The 21,047-nt window shown below is 30.6% G+C and overlaps 2 protein-coding genes and 1 pseudogene across 3 annotated transcripts in view; all 3 read left to right on the forward strand.

Moving 5' to 3' along the window:
* Positions 1-21,047, forward strand: part of LOC125824011 (uncharacterized) — a 99,761-nt pseudogene that overhangs the window by 36,710 nt on the left and 42,004 nt on the right. The window lies entirely within an intron of this gene.
* Positions 4,994-5,955, forward strand: LOC125824131 (proteinase inhibitor type-2). Its single transcript, XM_049503492.1, has 2 exons — positions 4,994-5,066; positions 5,180-5,955. Exons 1-2 carry the CDS (start codon positions 5,018-5,020, stop codon positions 5,746-5,748), a joined length of 618 nt encoding a protein of 205 aa, XP_049359449.1. The 5' UTR covers positions 4,994-5,017; the 3' UTR covers positions 5,749-5,955.
* LOC125824136 (proteinase inhibitor type-2 P303.51-like) lies at positions 10,005-10,837 on the forward strand. The gene is made up of 3 exons (XM_049503497.1): positions 10,005-10,053; positions 10,161-10,189; positions 10,298-10,837. The coding sequence occupies exons 1-3, from the start codon at positions 10,005-10,007 to the stop codon at positions 10,835-10,837; spliced, it is 618 nt and encodes a 205-aa protein (XP_049359454.1).

Below are 21,047 nucleotides of genomic sequence, written 5' to 3' on the forward strand. Positions count from 1 at the left end.
CCAATACTTGCAGACCAAAGCAAGGAGGTTTTAGAATATGACATGTGTACATATGGACAAAATAACACTCATGATAAGGTTAACTTCAAACATACAATAACTTCTAGCAATGAAAGCAAAGTGATCATTATCCTTAGGATAGCAAAGGTAAGAATTCCAAGTGATGAGATTTAAAAGAAACAATGAGAAATTATGTCGTCTACTAAATATGACTATTAAACATTTATCTCAAAGTACACCTACTTAAAATCATTTTTTTTTCAGATAACAAAAAATATGATAAAAATCTTATTCATTAACCCTTTGACTCAGACCAAAATTAAGCCAAAGTGAACGTCAAAAGACCAAATATATACTACTGACGATTGACAGAAAGCAGGAGCAAAACATGATTCTCATAATATTACAAATAGCGAACATGAGGACAAATACGTAAACATGATAGAAATCCAAGATATGATCATAGTGATCCTAAATAGATATTATCACTCGAGGATGCAAGATGTAATAAATAGGAACACAATACTAAAGAAATCTCATGTTAAACTAATGCTCTTATTAAATAGATAGAAATTGGACCATCTAAAATCGAGAGAGTACGGAACAAACTTTGAGAAGAGCAAAGATGCATTTCATCTTTTTTTAAAAGAAAAGTTCAAGAAAAGAAATTTTCTCCGACAAGTGGGGTAATAGCATCAAAGGTTCCAATGAAAAAATATATAAAACTAGGTTGATATAAAACCAAATACCGGCCTCCAAACACACGTGCAAAAGAACAAAACTATAGTCAAAAGCAAATCGTTGAAAAATCCAGAATGAATAAAACTTAATTAATCAAAATCAGAGAGTGTGAAGAGCATTGCAAACATTCACCAAGGAAAGCAAATCCCGAACTGATTCCAAACATAACAGAATGAAAACGACTTAACATTTAGAAAGCGAAACGTCGGTATTTAGCTCACGTTAGGCGTGTAAGACAGAGACATTCGAGACAAAGAAAGAGATGAAACTAAATGAGATAAAGACGAAGTTGTCACCTTCTCCTGGGCAGCTGAACTGGGACAATGACGAACTGACCACGAAAGAGCTTCCACCACCACACGAGGCTCCGGCAAGATTTGAACGGACAGAACACAGCAAACAGGAAGTTCCAAGAAACTTTCGCTCAAGTGTATTTCTTCCTCCAAACTCTAGCTAATTTCCCTAATATTTTCTCCAAAACTAAAATTTTCTTTTCAAAACTCTCCCCCCTCCTCCCCCCCCCCCCCCCCACAGATAACAAAAAAGATCTTATATAGGGGGAAATTAAGGTTCCAAATAGTGGGGAAAACAGATGAATTCGGGTGGGAATTCGAAATTCAAATGCCATAAATTTTTCACCGATTAGGGACGACATTCTTTTCTGGATTTTTCTCCCTATTCCGGAAGAGGAAAGGGGAACGGATGGCTAGGATCAAACTCCCGTCCTCGCACTCGACGTAGCGCCCATCCAAGCTAGCCGAGGACGCTGCTGGCAGGACCAATTTTACAGGCGGCTCTGCCCTGCTGCGACTAAAGCTGTTCGAGGATGAGGGGGACGAGGCATAGCTGTACGGGTCACGCGCAGTTGACGCCGTCTGATACCGTTGCTCGATGTATGCTCACGCGTCGGGCTGCTGCTGTTGCAGGAGAAGACGCCGTCTGTAGAATTGTGGATGTCGTTTGGAAATTGTTGTTGTATTCACGCGTCTGAGCATTCTCTTGTCTTTACCAAGGGTTTGGGCTGGGTTACGGGTACGGAATTGAATAGGAAGAAAGGGCTGGAATTAGTTGGCTGGGAATTGGAAGTGGCCCAAAAAAAATGTATTTTAAGGTTATGTAATAAGATTGCAATTAGGACATGGCTATACAAGTTGCGAATTCGGCCAAGCTAATCAAGGATTTAGCCAAAATTGGATATAATTCGTGAAAGAATTAAATAAGACGAATTACTATTAATTAATTAACGAGTTTCTTAATCTTAACGAAATAAAATAATCAAACTTAATAATAAAATAATTAACTAATCGTCTTAAAATTATAGCTATGATTAAGACTAAACTAAATTAATAAAATATTTAATCTTGAAAAATTGTAAAAATCTTTTGTGACGATTTCAACCATTTACGAAATATACTAATCGAATATATGTACCTATATAAAACACATTAATTATTTAAGATATTATATAAATAAGTAAAATCATTTTAAAAACTTGAGAAACATTTTGAGTTTTTTCATAAAACCCATTATTTCAAATTGTTTAAAAATTAAGAAGCTCAAAAGTTAATTATTATCGGGGAGGGTCAAAATTAGGTGTCAACAGCCAAAAGCTAGTTTAATACTCCATCTAACACAATATAAATGAATTGTTTGTTAAGGTTTTGTCCTGATTTTCTTACTTTATTTGAAGTTTATTTTTTTCTTAAAAGAAAAGTTAAAGTATTATCATAAATGCTTAAACTTTTTCTGAAAGAAAAATATAATTCTCTTTCATATTTGGTTTATTCTTTTCTTAGAGGAAATGTATGGAATCCTATAAATAGAAGACCCCTCTTCTCACACTAAGAACACAATAGCTTCCACAATGAAGACGTTTAAGAGTTTTGTTTGTGGAGAAATTTTCTCTCTACAGTTTTAATGTCTTTTTATTAATTTTTAATTATGTAGGCCAATTGGTCATATCATATAATAATATTATGTCTTTTTAGTATAGTTTTATGTGTCGTCTAATTTATCCTCATATGATTTGCAATTATAAGCTTCCGCATGACACCCTAATCACCCTTTCGAACCCAACAAGTGGTATCAGAGCACATGGTTCAATGATCTAATATTGGTTCAACAAGATTGAAGAAAGGTTTAAGTGGTTTCAAATCAATTTGCAACAACTTTGATGATAATGAAGATTTTTGTCAAGTTACATGTAAAGAAGAAGTTTCAACCATATTTTCAACATTCCTGTTGCTGCAATTTTTAAAAATAAAAATGAAATATTTTTAAACCATTTTTAACCCATATATTTTAAACTTTATTTTTAACCATGGCAAGCAACAGTAATGGAGATTTTGTGAAGAACAAGATTATCAAGCATAGAAGAAGGCGGATCAAGTTTTGTCAAGAAAATCCAACGAAAAAGGGAAATTTGTTAGGGTTTTGCCCTGATTTTCTTACCTTATTTGAAGTTTATTTTTTTCCTTAAAAGAAAAGTTAAAGTATTACCATAAATGCTTAAACTTTTTCTGAAAGGAAAATATAATTCTCTTTCATATTTGGTTTATTCTTTCCTTAGAGGAAATGTATGGAATCCTATAAATAGAAGACCTCTCTTCTCACACTAAGAACACAATAGCTTCCACAATGTAGACGTTTAAGAGTTTTGTTTGTGGGAAAATTTTCTCTCTACAGTTTTAATGTCTTTTTATTAGTTTTTAATTATGTAGGCCAATTGGTCATATCATATAATAATATTATGTCTTTTTAGTATAGTTTTATGTGTCATCTAATTTATCCTCATATGATTTGCAATTGTAAGCTTCCGCATGACGCCCTAATCACCCTTTCGAACCCAACATTGTTGAAGCGTGACACCCGTAAAAAAGATATTTAAAGTCATTAACCAAATATTAATTTATCAATATAAAATAGTGTCAATAATTCGTTTATATTGAATTAGAGGGAGTAACCCACTAATATGTAATTAGCTTTATCGTTCCACGTAGGAACATAGTCAGAAAACATGATTTATGTGTGCTAAAAATAATGTTTTATCATATCAACAATAAAATATTTAATGTAGAAGAATAGTCACAGAACATGATTTATTCATGTGTGCTACAAATAAAGTTTTACTATATCTATTAACAAAATATTTAATGCATGAGAATAGTCACAAAACATGATTTGCATAATTAAAGATAGGAAAAAGACAGGAAATAGGACTAATTAGTGAAGCAATTAACAAAAAGTAGATGGTTACTCTTTCTTTTGATCACATAAAGTTAATTTGAGATAATTAATTACTTAATTATTGCTCCTATCACTATACCTTAATTCGAAGAAATTTGATAGTTCATTGATTTTAAAAACTGTTAACTTTGAATATCAATAGATGAAAAACATGGCTAGTGCAACTTTCACTATATTTGTAAGTCCCACTATTATCTCATGTCTTTATTTTCTTTCAACCTAGTTAGTAATTAGTAATTTGTTCTACGATTTACTTAGACATAAAAATTCACTTACATATGGAACATTAAATATAAATATTGCTATGAATGATAATATGTTAATTTTCTTTCTTGTAATCAGACAAAAAATTACTTATATATGGTTTAATTGTTTGCATTTCCTTTCTGAGAAAAGCCCCAAAAATATTCTTTAACTTTAGAAAAAGACTCAAAAAAAATAATTAAATTTTTTTGATATGTTTGAATATAATTAAATAATTAAATAAAATTCAGCCACGTAACTAAAGACGGAGGGAGTAACAATTAATCATGTTAGATGGTTGGCATGTTTTATTAGTACTTACAGATAGATCCGATCCATTATTGTCCTTCAATTAGATACAATTATTCCATTAATTATGCTTAGTACTCTATTCATATATACAGGGATCAAAATGAAAATAAACTTATAATACATGGACCAAAATTGTTATTTTCCCTAAAGCGATATATGCAATTGTGGAGAAGAAAATTGTTGCTAGATGACAAATATTTCAAGAACAAGAATTAATTAAAGATGCAATTGTGGAAACGTTAAGCTTTCTAATAAAGAAGAATAAGCAATTGTGTAAGTAATTTGACATATCTAAAAAAAATTCACCAGCTATTAATATATAAATTAAAATATATATAATGTGAAAAAAACGTTTTAATGTGAATAAAACGACTTGGTTAACTATGTTTTATTTGATCACTCGTTTGGTATAAATAGGTGAAGGAGAATAGACACTCCTCACCCCAAACAAAAGAAAAGAAAAAGAATCCATAATATGGCTGTTCACAAACAAGTTAGTCTCTTTGCTTACCTACTTGTTCTTGGTAAGATTTTCCTTCAACTTTTTTCTCTTTAATTTCTTCGTTGATAAATACGCAAGTATTGTTATGTTTTTTCCTTTATATATATATATATATATATATTTAATTTGTTGTAGGAATGTTGCTATTTGTAAGCGCGATGGAACATGCTGATGCCAAGGCTTGTACTAAAGAATGTGGTAATCTTGGCTATGGGATATGCCCACGTTCAGAAGGAAGTCCGGAAAATCCCATATGCACCAACTGTTGTGCAGGTTATAAAGGTTGCAATTATTATAGTGCTAATGGGACTTTCATTTGCGAAGGAGAATCTGACCCAAAGAAACCAAAAGTGTGCCCCCTAAATTGTGATCCACATATTGCCTATTCAAAGTGTCCCCGTTCAAGAGGAAATACACTAATTTATCCCACTGGATGTACCACATGTTGCACGGGGTACAAGGGTTGCTATTATTTTGGTAAAGATGGCAAGTTTGTTTGTGAGGGAGAGAGTATTGAACCCAAGGCATGTACCTTGGAATGTGACTCTAGAGTTGCATACATGACTTGTCCATCTTCTGGATTGGCCAAAATTTATCAAGTTTGTGTTAATTGTTGCACCGCAGGAGAGGGTTGTAAACTTTATGGACATGATGGATCTTTAATTTGTACTGGAGAGCCTCAAAGCTATATATCTACAACATAAGGCATCATCAATAATATGTGTTGTAGTTTTTAATTAATGTATGAAATAAAAACATGCACACAATGACATGCTAATCACTATAATGTGGGCATCAAAGTTGAGTGTTATGTGTAACTACTTATTATATTTGAATAAGAGAAAAATATCATCCATAATTGAGGACTTAGCTCCTCTCTAGTGGTGATCTCCTTTGGTCTTATCCTTAATGAATGACATGTGTCTTTATAAGTTTTTAACGAATCAGATGTCTAAATTTATTTACTTTTTAAATAAACCACCTTTGGGGTAATTAGGTAAACCCTTACCACCTCATATATTAAGCAAAAAGTTTTACACGAGGTGGAAGATGATTGTTTCCTCTATGTGGAATGATGACGATGAAAATCTCATCCTAATTATACGAAAAATGCCCAATATATATTATACTATTTTTTTTAAGTTGAGGACTTAGGTCCCATGTCACGAGGCTTAAATTTTACCCCGTACCATGTAAACTATCTCATCTCACACCTTCACCTCTTAAAACACCAAAGAATAAATAGAGAAAAACTTGTGATGTTCAACAAGAAGGAAAGGCAATGAACTAAGAAACAATACTAAAATAACAGGAAGGAAGAGGCCGGAAAAGTCGATGAAAATCATATTTTGGAGATCATTTTTAGTTGGTACATAAAATGTTAATTGGTGCGTATATAATATAATTTAATTAGGGGTTGCAATTGGGTGGTTGGGTCAAATTTGGACGGGTCATAATGGGTTAACATAACAATCGGGTCAAGACTCAATCCAACCCAAATATGCTTGGGTCAAAATGGGTTAGGTAATGGGTTACATTACGGGTCAAGACCCAACCCAACTCAACTAATTAAGCTTAATTATTTATTTGTTCTTTTAAACTATTTTAGTACCTAATAAAATTATTATTATTTTCTTTGTTATGACTTTACACAACATATCAAATTGAAAGAAAAAAAATCAAAAAAATATTTTGACAAGATTTTCCATGAGTCAATCCGAGTTACATACCAACCCAATTTTTAATAGATTAAGGTAGTGAATGGGCGAGTTAATTTTAAACTGATTGAACGGTTTAGGTTTGATTTTGCCACCCCTAAATTTAATTTAAGAGAAGAAGAAATGTGTAAAATGTATACAGATGTGGGAGTTGATTCACTTGAGCAATATTTTGGGCTGCTTTTCTTTTCTTTATTATTGGGCCTCAGACACAAAATGGTACGCTGCCTCTTTATTTATTCTATATTAATCACAGTCTTATATTGCTCGTGTTTCAAGTGTCCAATCTAAAATATGTGAAAGAATATTGAATCCCACGTTAAGTTAAGTTAGACTCAGATCCATTATTTAATATTTTATCACATGTATCCTATTTTTTTCTTTCAGAAATGTTTATTGCAATCATATTTTTAAAAAAATAATTGATTAACCATCCACGAAATTACCTGCCTATGTAGCCTTAGATATGTTTATTGCAATGATATTAAGCTATCAATTAGGGTGTGTTTGGTATCAATTTTCTCATGTTTGGTTGGGTTAAATGTTTTGGAAAATGTTTTCCAAATCAACTCATTTTCCTCAAATTTAAGGAAAATGACTTCCCTTCAAAACTTAAGGAAAACATTTTCCAAAATTCTCTTCCAACTTCCAATTAAAAAAAAAATTGTTGAAAAAATCAATTTATTTTGTCCCTACCCTCAAACCAGCCCTCCAACCAAACACCCCCCCCCCCCCCCCCCAAAAAAAAAAAAAAAAATTTATAGCTTGTTTTTAAATTCAATTTTTTTACCCACCCCCTCCCAAAAAATATTAAAAATATTTTCAACTTCATTTTTTTATTTTTTCATCCCGATCCTCGATCACCCACGCCCCCTCCCCGGCTTTTCAATTTCAAAATTTTATTTTTTCACCCCTACCCTCGACCCCCCACCCACCCACGCCTACCCAGCCCCCCCCCCCACCCCCAAATAAAAATAAGTTTGGTTTTAAAAAATATTTTCAACTTCAAAATTTCATTTTTTCACCCTACCCTTGACCCCCCCACCCACGTCCTACCCAGCCCCCCTACCAGCCCCCCACCCCCCAATAAAAGAAAATTAAGTTTGTTTTTAAAAATATTTTCAATTTCAAAATTTCATTTTTTCACCCCTACCCTCGACCCCCCACCCACCCATGCCCTACCAGCCCCCCCCCCAAAAAAAATAAAAAAATTTCAGTTTGTTTTTAAAAAATATTTTCAATTTCAAAATTTTATTTTTTCACCGCTACCCTCGACCCCCCCACCCCCCTACCAGCCCCCCACCCCACGCACCCCCTACCAGCCCCTATCCCAAAAAAAAAATTAAGTTTTTTTAAAAAAAATATTTTCAATTTTTCACCCCTCAACCCACCCCCTACCACCCCACCCACCAACCCCACCCCCAAAAAAATTTAAGTTTGTTTTTAAAAAAAAATTTCAATTTCAAAAATTATTTTCTACCCTAGTAAAAATAAAAGATATTTCTCAAAAAAAAAAATCATTCATAAATCAAACACTAAAAATCTTTTCCGGAAAATATTTTCTACTCACCAACCAAACATGAGAAAATAAGTCAAAAATCAACTTGTTTTCCAGGAAAACATTTTCTAGGAAAACATTTTCCTTCATACCAAACACACCCTTAATTATTATCTCCGGTTGACGCAAAAAAAAAAAGTTATTGATAATTCAATGGCTATAAAGAGCATTGGGAAAATCTAAGTTTTCTATTTCCTCAATCTCAATTTAAAAATTAACCAACCTGTAGATTTCACATCCAAAAGGACAAAATGACATTTACAATAGGTGGATTTTTGTCCAAACCTCCCTGAGGATACAATGAGGATGAATAATTCATCCTTGTGAAGAATATGACCTATAAAATAGAGATTTCCCATATTTTTCACCCCAATTAGTTGGAATTTCAAGAGTCAATCGTGTTTTTTCATTAAATATTATTTTTGTCTTTTAAATTATTAATTATTGTGACTTATAATACTTTTTCATAGTTTTCAAAGATACATATTTTATTTTTAAAAATTAAAGATTCTATGTTATTTGTTGGATCCCGTATCAATGGGTTTAAGGGAATGGAATTTGGTCTTCCCTTGGACAATCCTCCCCCCCCCCCCCCCGAGCTAATTTTATTGGGTTGAGAAAGGTTCAGGTCCATATCGAATCATTGTTTACTTGATGTTGAGCTCCCATTTTATATTTGGGCTTCTTAAGTAACTGTACAGGCAACAACAAAAAATGTCAACGAAATGGCCATGGTCATATGTATATGTAATGTATCGATAATGCATAAATAGTGTATAATTATGTATAAATAATGTATAACTATGCATCAGATATGTATAAACATTCATATACATTGTTTATAAAATATATATATACATTAAAACAGTTCAACTACCTCAACGAATTGATTTTTTTCCAATAAAAGCACGTAAATATTATGTGTTATAGTTTATGCAAAAATCTTAAGATATATATTTAACCTTCATATATATTTCGAAATTTTTCACATATATGCCAATGTAAAACCTGTCCTCTCTAATCAGAAAATTGGAATGCAATATATAATCACATGGTTAGAGTTTTGAATAGTTATAATAATTTAGTTAGTTAGACCTAAGGTCCTAAAGTACTTCTACTTTGGATATTATTAGTATCTCCAGTTGACAAAAAAAAATTACTGATAATTCAAATGGCTACAAAGAGCACTGGGAAAAGCTAAGATGCTAAAAGTGTTTAGTTTAAATAATTAAGGTGATTAGCCATCTGTTTTAGGGGGGAATAAGTGTTAAAATACTTGAATAAGTTATTTTTCAGAAGCTGAAAACAATATTCTTTCACATATTTTGAACTGGGCACTTGAATTTTTTTTTTTATCAAGCACGAATTACTGCAGAATATTGATAGATGTATTTTTATAAAATTGATCAGTCAAATACAATTAACTGTTTAATAATGAATAGATCTAACTCTCTTTTTGTTCTATTTGATTCTACCTCGCCAAACTTATACTAGCAAGTACACTAAAAAGTAAATCCTACCGATTGAGGAGACTGTATATTGATGTTAATTAGGTAGAATAATGAAGAAATTTTGCCTATTTTTTGTTTTATTTAATCACTCGTTTGCTATAAAATGGTGAAGGAGGATACACACTCCTCACCCTAAAATTAAAAGAAAACAAGGTACTAATTAATCATTTATAATGGCTGTTCACAAAGAAGTTAGTTTCTTTGCTTACTTGCTTGTTCTTGGTAAGTTACTTTTCTCTTAAAATTCTTTGTTTATACATACACTAGTAGTGTTACATATGTTTTATCCTTAATTTATTTATATTTGAATTTATTTATATTTGTTGTAGGATTAATGTTTCTCCTTGTAAGTGCGACGATAGACCACGATCACGATCACGATCACGACCACGATCACGATCACGATCACGATCACGATCACGATCATGATCACGACCATGATCACGATCACGATCACGACCATGACCATCATGATGATCACGATCCCAAGCCTTGTTCTAGGGAATGCGGTGATTTTAGCTATGGAATATGTCCACGTTCAGAAGGAAGTCCAAGAAACCCCATATGTACCACATGTTGTGCAGGCTACAAGGGTTGCCACTATTACAGTGCTGACGGAAAGTTCATTTGTGAAGGAGAGTCTGACCCAAGAAAGCCAAACGAACATTGTCCCCGAGAATGTGATCATAAAATTGCTTATTCAAAATGTCCCCGTTCAGAAGGACCGACTATAGTTAAACCCACTGGATGCACCAGTTGTTGCACGGGTTACAAGGGTTGCTACTATTACAGTAAAAAGGGCAAGTTTGTGTGTGAAGGAAAAAGTGATGAACCCAAGAGTTGTAGTCAAAAATGTGACCCTAAAGTTTCTTACATGACTTGTCCACATACTGGATCGACATACCATACTGGAGTTTGTGTTAATTGTTGTACCGCAAAAGCGGGATGCAATCTCTATAGTCATGATGGATCTTTAATTTGTATTGGAGATCCTAAAAATCATTAGTAGTATGAAATAATATGTATGAAATAAAACCATGACGATATATTCATTATTGTCATGCTAATCTCTGTAATGTGGCAATGGAGATTTTTCCACCACAATAAATTACGAAATAAAACACTAGTTTCTTTTACTTCTAAATTCTAGTATTAGCTGACTAGTTTACTTAATTACTGTACTCAAAATATTCTACATCTTATTTAAATATTTAAGTTTTAGAGATAACACATTTTTATTATTTAATTATATTAAATAAATTCTTTAAAATGCAAAAATTAAATCTTCTAATGAAATAGGAAAAACACATTCCTTAAGTGACATTTCATAATAATTGTCTCCTCCTAGCTCACCCTTCAACGCGTCCCATCCCCACCCTACTCCTCTATCCCCGCCTCTTATCATATTTTCTTATACTCCCTTCATCTCATTTTATATGGGTTACTTTGACTTGACACGGAGTTAAGAAAGAAAGGAAGATTTTTGGAATTTGTGGTCTAAAATAAGTGATAATATTTGTGTCACTATAAATCACTCCGAACCATTAAGAGTAAAATGGGCATTTTTAAAACAAATTGTTACTTAATATAGAAATGTGTCATTCTTTTTTGAACTGACTAAAAAGGGATGTAAGTCATATAAATTGGGTCTGCCCTCGCTAAGATTCAAGCACAAGAAGCTTACTTTTTTGTAATTAAAATCATTGTAAATAACTAGCTGCTAGCTGTTCAGGTCTATTTTGCAGCTATGACTTTGAAGGCAAAGATAAGACTATCCACCTCCTTGTATATGTTTGGTGCTGAATTTTGGGATTAATACAACATCCAGGCTCTACTAGGAAATTGAATTAAAAAAGGTTATATAAATTGAGACGAGAAAGTATTATATATAGATATCTTTAAAATTATATTTTCTTATACTATATATAAATACTTTTAAAATAATATTTTCTACGTAAATACAAACACAAGTTTTGAAAGTTTATACAGGTCCTTAGACAAGTCTTTGTTCTTACGATCAAAACAAACATTTTTTGGGCACATATATCAAAAGTAATCCTTCCTAAAAGTACAAATCAAAATGGATACTGGGATCACACAAACGGACGAACTGTGTCAAATAAACATTAACTCAATTTCAAAAATAGCAAATATAATAGACATAATAAGGCTCTATAGTCATAGTTTCAATAATTGCGCTTCATAGCTATAGTTTTATTTGCTATGGAGGTTGTGGTTGTATATTTATGTTTGTTTGTATTTTTCGCTTGCCAATATACAAATAGGGAAAGTATATACAAATTTTATATTTATACATTTAGGAATTTTTTAGAACTCCGTTTGTATATTTTGCTTGTCAATATACAAACAGGGTAATTTATTATGAAATTTTCACAAATCGTATACAAATAGGCAATAGCTAGGGTAAGCATATACAAATTTTTGGATTTATACAATCTGGAACCAAATTATACAAATTCTGGATTTATACAAATTAAACAAATTATATAAATCAGGCGAATAGCAAGATTGGACGACACTATAGCTATGAATTAGAATTTCCCTAAACGGTAACTATAGCATTTAATATGATTTAAATATTTGCTATTTTGCGCAATTTTTTGAGTCTTTTTCTTTTAACTTTAATTTTTACTACACGTAAGTTTCTAACTTTTTATTGCGACATTTATGTTTAGTTTTTTCGGTTTCTTTTGGATTTATTGAATTACCCGTCTATGTAGCCTTACTGTATAACTTTATCCTTCACACCTCAGAAATCGATCGATAATTATTGGGGTATATATAGAACAGGTTAGTTTAGATTTTTTAAATATCAAATTAAATTATTTTTGTTAAATTTTTAAATTTATAAACTAAACTAAATTAACAAATCTCGGGTTTCTTTTTTGTTTTGGATTTTTGGATTATTTCGATAAAGAATTCATACAAACATATGAGTAATTAATTTGTGCTTTAAATATTTCTTTAGTTCTACCAAAATATAATTATCTAAGGTGTTTTAAAAAAAAAAACACAAAAATATGAGATAATGAGTGGTGACACTAAAATTTTCAACAAAAAATAATAATGAAATTGCATAAAGAAATATTGTAAATTAATAACTCATAATGAAAATTATCATAATTTAAAAGTATTAAATAAGGCTAATAAGTATTAAACATGACTAAACATTAAAGAAAAATTAAAATAAGGATATGTATTTTAATTGTCTAAACCAGTATAAAACTAAATAACAAATACTCAACATTATTTTCATTCTTTGAGTTGAATTGATTTTATTTTTTGTTATCATTGGTATTGCTTTGATTTTGATTTGAGTTTTATTAGAATTACTACTATTTATTGACTATAACTTTTATTGGACCATTCAAAATTTTAAGTCCAAACTTGAAATAATATGTTAAAAGATAGTAAAATCAAAATTATATATGAAATGTCGAATTGATTTGGTCTTGAATTAATTTTTTTAGTTACAATCAAACCAATCCGAATATAATTAAAAAAAATCAATACCAAATCAATTCAAACCAAACTACTAATCAAATTTCTTTCCAATTTAACTCAATTTACAGTTTTGTTCAATTTTTTGTTTGATTACATAAAACCCTGAGTAATCATACTACCCTTTTGCTCAATTACTACTCCCTTTGACGTTCCATATTAGTTAATTATTTCTCATTTTGTACGGTGCTTAAGAAATCATAAATAAGAAAATAATTTTAGTAATTCACCCTTAAAAATGTCTTGAGGATTTTATAAAGAAATGTGAACACTTTCAAAAAGAATTAATTACAAGAGTAATATAGGAAAATTTTAATTAATGCTTTCTTGATTTAGTAAAGGTAATCAACTAATATAAAACAACTATTTTTAGTATAATGATCAATTAATATAGGACGGATAGAGTATACCCAAATGCAAGGGCGGCTTAATTTTATCAAGTTATCAATTAATTATAAGCAATAATCAAAAGTCTAAAGTTTCGGACAGTGATGGACATAAAATTTTCGTTCAGGAAGTTCGAAAAATAAAAGTATAAACATGTAAATAAGCCAACAAAACAAAATTTCAAGGAAGTAGTAGTATATAGTTTATAGGTACAAAAAGTTAGTTTCTTACTAGTTGTATTGATACTTTAAAAAAAATACTTCTCCATTGACTAGGAATCTATACAAAATAGCTAAATTGTTAAATGCATTAAAGATAAGTTTTTACAAATTACATTAGATATTACCATCAAAATTCAAATGGTTCATAAATCTAGTCACAACTATCAAAGAAAGAAGTAGAAAAAACAGAAAAAGTTTTGGGAAGTGAAAAAGTTATTTGCCTTTAGGAATGGGAGTATGGGACCCTTGAATTCTTTTGGGTTTAACACCACATTTTAGCATGTTTTATAAAATAAAAAAAATAAAAAAACTAAAAAAATTGTGAAAACAGGAACTGGAACTAGAAAAAAAAAGAAAAAAACTAAAACTAAAAAAGTAAAAAATAAAACGCTAACCCAGGGATTCGAACCCAGGAATGTCACGCTTAATTTCCATGGGAGCTGCATTTGGGCTATCTCTTTCAACTTGTCATTGAGGGGATTCAAAATATATATATCCACATAGGATCTAATTCACCTTATATATACAGTGTACTTTTTTATCGAGGGGGTTCGGGTGAACCCCCTGGACGACACGTGGGTCCGCCCCTGATTTCGGGTGGTTAAAGTAATTTAATTATAAGCAATAATCAAAAGTCTAAAGTTTCGAATGGTTAAAGTAGTGAAAATTTTATATATAACATTTATAGGACTAATAATTATAAGTTATGACATTATTTTTTATCTTTCAAGTTTTAACAATAAACAATTACGGGTTATAACATATTACATGAATTAAAAAAAAGATTTTAAAAAAATGTGAAATACAAATTTGTTTTTAAAAAAAAAACATTAAAAACGGAAATGTAATTAACAGAAAATTTGAAAATCTTAATGATAATTAATAGGAGGCATAAAATTAGGAAAGATATAACAAAAAAAATATTTATTTTCCTTGTTTAGCTCAAGATAGTTATTGTCATTTTCTCTCACTTGTTAATTGTCTTTCAAATAGTTTTTTTTTACAGTATTTGTAACTTTCTCTTTCTCTCAATATTCTCTCTGCTTCGTCTTCATTTTGCTCTATTAGGAAAAAAAATTAGTTCATAAAGTATGGTGGTCGATGAGATCCTTCAGGTTAGTGTTTATTTAGAATTTATTTTTGTATTGGCTATATAAATAATACTGTGTAATTTTTTTCTATTCAGTGACAATGCGATGAATTTGTGAATGAATATTTTCTAATTATATATTAATAAAATGTTAAAAATTTGATATGGGAAAAGGCTACTGGAAAATACAATGAATTTTGCGAATGAATACTGATTAAATATGAATTTTGTATAATATTTTTACTGATTAATTTGTGAATGAATACTGATTTAAAATGTCTACAACTAAATTTCTTCATTCTTTGTATGAACCATTATTGATTTTTTTATATGACTCTGGTATAAAAATTGACATAGATTTTGTATGAAATTCGTATAATAGTAAGATCAAATTTGTATAAAAATTTATATTTTTTATGGCACAAATTTGGTATGATTCAATTTTCATCTTTGGCATCATATTGGTATGGAATTGTGCATAATAGTGGGCTGAAATTGGTATACTTAATAAAAGACAATTACCAGTTATAAATTGTATGATTTTGTATTCTTTTTGGCATGAATCTGGTATGAATAAGTGTTTCCTTTTGACATGAAATAGATATAAAAAGTATGCATAAAAATGGTATATTGATATAACATATGTATAAAATTTATTTGTACTTTTGTATCCTGTAATACTAACACAATAATTTATGATGGAACAGAAAAATATGCAATTCAAAAAGTGTCGAAGCATAAATTATTGTTGTCTGGTTCAAAAAGAATTATAGGGAGACCACAACTTGAACGCTGGAAAGGGTTTGCTGATGTGAAATTCAAGAAGTCTAAGGTTATGTGCAATACATGTCGTCGAGAGGGACACAACAAGAAGACATGTTCAAATTACCCTGCTAAAAAAAAGACATAATTTATTTTTACTTTGTTTTGGTTATTTTACTGTGGCAAACTTATGTTTTGATTTATTTAGTCTTTTAAGTCAATGAATTATAATTTCAGAACATTTATTATTTGTACTAGTTAATCATTTGTGTATTAAGTGTTTTTCAAATGTATAGTCAAAAACTAGGTAATGTTGATATGCAATTGATATCGACCGAAAAAATTAAATCAAATCTTAGTATGAAATTGGTATACATTTGGTATCTAATTGAAATCGCAGTGGTAAAATTGAAAAAACAACATGTAATTGAGATTTCAACTGAAATAGCTAACCGAAAACTAGTTAATGTTGCATCCAGTTTTGGTATTGACCTGGTATCAAGGCAAGTAATTGAGATTTCAACCGAATTAGATAACCTAAAACTAGTTAATGTTATACCCAATTGGTATACATTTGGTATCTAACTGATATCCAATTGAAAAAATTGAATAAAAAATATGTAATTGAGATTTCAACTAAATTAATCAACCTAAAACTAGTTAATTTGTACCCAATCAGTGTGCATTTGGTATCGAACTAATCTCATTGGAAAATTGAAAAAAAAATATGTAATTGAGATCTCAAATGAATTAGTCAGCCTAAAACAAGTTAACTTTGTATCCAATTGGTATACATTTTGTATCCAACTGATATCCCATTGAAAATTGAAAACCAACATGTAATTGAGATTTCAACTGCATTAGTCAGCCTAAAATAAGTTAATGTTGTATCCAATTGGTATACATTTGGTATCCAAGTGATATCCTATTGGAAAAATTGAAAAACGAACATGTAATTGAGATTTCAACCAAATTAGACAACCTAAAACAAGTTAATGTTGTATTCAATTGGTATCCAACATATATCCCACTAGAAAACGAAAAAAAAATGTAATAGATATTTCAACCAAACTAGATAACATAAAACAAGTTAATGTTGTATCCAATTTGTATACACTTGATATCCAAAGCATGTTCTTTTGCTATGCACGGTCCATTATTTTCTTATTTGTATCCGACTTGTTGAAAAATTAATGCTAACACCATATGAAAATGGTATCCATGTGAAAAAATTAAGTATAACAATATATGTTTTTACACTCAATATAAAACATACTTTTGATTTTCAAAAAACATGAACGAAATTAATAAATTTTGTTTAATACTAAGCATTTATGCATAGTATATATTGTTGTCAAAAACTGAAAATAAATAAATAAACGACATCCTAAAATATAAACGTGGAATGAAAGTCTAAGTCGATCATTTGTATAACAATTGATCTCCTTGGTCTTGGTGCAGGATAATAGGTAGTATCCAGAGCTTGTTCTTTTGCTATGTGTGGTCCATCATTTTTCCTTCTCTTTTGTCCCTTTCGATTTTGAGGAGTTGCAATTTTCTTTGCTTCTTTTTTCTTCTCCTTTAATGCGCTTTGTTTCTTCTTGTGAGGGGTAACACTCTTGTTCGCCGGATTTGCATTTTTGTTGGTCGAAGACGTTTGAGTCAAGTTGTTAAAAGATGGAGCCTCAATTTCAATATTAGAACTCGCTTCTACGAATATGAGCTCTTTCTAAGTGTATGCTCATCTTTTTTTGAAAAGCCTAAAATCTTGATTCTTAGTATTGTGAAAAAGATTTGGCCTTTCTTTTGAGTGTACAACGAAAAAAACTGATTATGGTGAGAGATGATTTACTATTTCTAAGAAGAAGAATGAAGACGTGACAGAGAATTTTTTACATTTGAACGTGGGGTGGTGGGGTGTTGTTTTGGTGTGTGAGAAAGAGAGAAACGTGGTGATGGGGATGACTTGTGACAGTAAAAAAAAAACATAATATCAATGTAATATTATGTGTGAAAGGTAACAAAATCCCTAAAAAAGGTAATAGATAATCATTGATTCTCTCTTATTAATTGTATTTATATCACCTATTAATTAAAATATAATTATATTAGACTAATTATTTAATAAAGTGGAGTTTAATTGATTTTAAATAAAAAATGATCTGTTATAACTTGAAATTAAAATGTTATAAGTAGTAATATTTTGAAAGTACATTTAAAACTTATAATATTTCCCCTTAAATATATATGTGAGGTGATTTTTCTGTTAAAGTATTTAGCTAGACTTGGTAACCTAAGCACTTCTAAGAGTTTTTAGATTATTTTTCGTATGATCATTCAATTAATAGTTATTATTTCAAAAATATTTTTTTTTATTTCAACTTTCTTAACAAAAAAAACATAACTATTTTTAGATAAAAATTACTAGTTAAGTGAAAATCTGAGATATTAACTCGACACTTCAACTTTGAATATAATTAGTATGTCTAGTTAACCCAAAAAAAAGTTACTGATAATTCAATGGCAAAATTGTATATAATAGCAAACTATTAATTCAAATTAAATACTATAAATATAGTTTGATTTAATTGTACTTCATAGCAAACTGTTGTTATTTCACCTCTCTCCTGGTGAATCTCGCTCGCCACTCTCGTTCTCTCCCTCGCCTCTCTCGTTTTTTATACAAACACAAGTGTATAAAGTGCATTTGTGCTTGTATAAAGCGAGAGAAAATTGTATATATACATATATTTTTGTTCCCTCTCTTCCCTCTCCCAGATCTCGCTCTCTCACTCGTCTCTCTCACTTTATACAAAAACACAAATGTATAAAATGCGTGAAAATTGTATATATACATATATTTTCGTTCCCCTCTCCCAGATCTCGCTCGCCACTCTCCCAGATCTCGCTCGCTCACTCGCCTCTCTCACTTTATACAATTGATCTTTTTGTATATGTATACCAAAGCAGATTATACAACTGTTTTTTTTTTGTACATGTATAGCGAATTATACATATATATGTTTGCTATGGAGCGTAATTATGCAAACTTTGTTATAGCATACAAATATGAATTTTGTGTTTGCTATATGTGAAAGTTGCTCTAATTCAATGGCGGCTTAAATGCATTCGGAAAAGAGCTAAGTTTTCTATCTCTTCCGTCTCATTTATATTTCACAATTGGAATTTCAAGAGTTGGTAACCTTAGCACATCTACTTTGGATTTAGCCTGCTTAAATTGACTTTTTTTTCAAGTATTTTTAAGTTAAAATAGTTTTAAAGCAGTGTTATAGAGTTTGAATAAATTTAAAAAGTGTTTTTCAGCACTTAGCTAAATTGATAAAAATATGTCAAAAAGCATATATGAAAATTTGTAACTTATAATTTTTGACTTATAAACCAAAATTGAAATGCCTATCAAAACATACTAGTATTTCCGATTGACAAAAGGACACAGTTACTGATAATTCAAAGGGCTACAAAGCGTACTGGGAAAAGCTAAGCTGCTAAAAGTGTACAAACAAAATAAAAAAATTAGACAATTGATTTTGGTGGCAAATAAGTGCTTTAATATTCTAGAAGAAGTTAATTTTTTTGAAGCTGAAAAAATAGTCTTTTTGCCAGAAGCATTTTTGGAACATTTATCAAGTACGAATTACAGTAAAATATTGATAAAAGTATTTTAAAAAAATATTAATTAGTGAGATACAGACAAGTGCTATATAAGAAAATGTATTAGTTAAATACTCTCTCCATTTACTTTTACTTGTCATAATTTGATTTGACACACTCAATAAGAAAATAATTATTGATAGAGATATTTTACCACATTTTTCCTATTAAATAATGTTTAGTAGTCTTGGAAAATAATTTGGAGAATAAATATTTATCCTGAGGGTAAAACATAGAAAAATAAAATGTCTTTTCTTGATACGTCAAAAGTGACAAGTTGTAACGACCGGGTTCCGTCATTATAGAAAAGCCAACAGGGAAAAATTTTGGGTCGGAAAACTTTTTCGTAATAACTTGGAATTTTCCAACCTAGTCCAGATTTGGATGAAATCAGAATCATTGAAGTCTAGGGAAATATGGTAGTAATTAGGTGATCTAATTATGAATTTGATCACATGAGTAAATAGATAAGTCGTTAAGGAATCCGTACGACTTTACGAAATTGAATTCGGGTGAGTAGAACTCCCAAAATTGATTTTCGCGTAAACGGGTAGTTTCTGAGTGTCGTTGGTTGAAGGTGTGTTGTGAAATGGGGTCTTGAAATTATAAACTTTGCTCATTGGTTCCGTGCAAACCGCTGAAGAGGGATTTCTGCCGCCAAGGCGGGGCAGCTGTAGTGGGGTGAGTGCCGTCATGGTGGAGCAGACGCGACTTAAGTCAGAATTAAACCCCAAAACGTCTTTATTCTGCACTTTTCAATTTTTAGAGTAATGAGACGAACCCCAAGCGATTCTTGACAGTTTTTCACCATTCTTAAGGCTAAAGGTAAGATTTTAACTCCCCGAATCTATTTTTCGATCCGTAGAACGTAATCTAATGGGTAATTATTGATGGGGGGAAGGTTCGATCTGGAATTTATGGTGGAAAAAATCCTAATTTGGATAATGGGATCTTGGGTATGATCTAGGGTTGTTAGAATTGTTAGTAATCCGAGTAATTAGTGATTTTTTATTGATTCCCATATTATATTGATTGTTTGTAGACCAAGAACAAACGGAACGAATTCAGAAAGGGAAGGATCAAGTTTCTTAGGGTTTCAAGCTTGTTTCGAGGTAGGTGATGGTTGTGATTCTATGATTGTGTGATGTATGTTTGTTCTTGCTTCATTATGATGCATGTATGTATGCGAATGTTCCATTATTGATCACACTTGTTGTAAATGAGGATATATGAATGATGAATGACATGAATCATGACTTGATTGTATGATTATGAGAATGTACTTGGTGATTGTGATTGTAACTTGTTGAATGGATCGGGTGTTGCGTTCCGACACACTAACTTGGATCGGTTGCCATGTTTCGGCATAATTATGGGATTGGTTGCCACGTTACGACATAATCATTGGATCGGGTACCACATTTCGATATGCTAACAGTTTCAGTTTGGGTTCCATGAGAGAACCAATAATTTGATATAATTGTGTATCTTGGGAATGTGAAATTGTACCTTGTTCGTAACTGTTGATAATATTATATATGTTCGATATATGCTTGTGATTA

Source organism: Solanum verrucosum, unplaced genomic scaffold (assembly GCF_900185275.1).
Source record: "Solanum verrucosum unplaced genomic scaffold, falcon-dt-bn FXZP01000088.1, whole genome shotgun sequence".
Lineage (NCBI taxonomy): Eukaryota > Viridiplantae > Streptophyta > Magnoliopsida > Solanales > Solanaceae > Solanum > Solanum verrucosum.

Bases quoted from the DNA above. Each gene is read 5' to 3' on its own strand.
- LOC125824131 (XM_049503492.1), top strand. From the start codon at position 5,018: ATGGCTGTTCACAAACAAGTTAGTCTCTTTGCTTACCTACTTGTTCTT. The intron at 5,067-5,179 runs GTAAGATTTTCC...AATTTGTTGTAG, and splicing joins TGCTTACCTACTTGTTCTTG to GAATGTTGCTATTTGTAAGC.
- LOC125824136 (XM_049503497.1), top strand. From the start codon at position 10,005: ATGGCTGTTCACAAAGAAGTTAGTTTCTTTGCTTACTTGCTTGTTCTT. The intron at 10,054-10,160 runs GTAAGTTACTTT...TATTTGTTGTAG, and splicing joins TGCTTACTTGCTTGTTCTTG to GATTAATGTTTCTCCTTGTA. The intron at 10,190-10,297 runs ATAGACCACGAT...CACGACCATGAC, and splicing joins TTCTCCTTGTAAGTGCGACG to CATCATGATGATCACGATCC.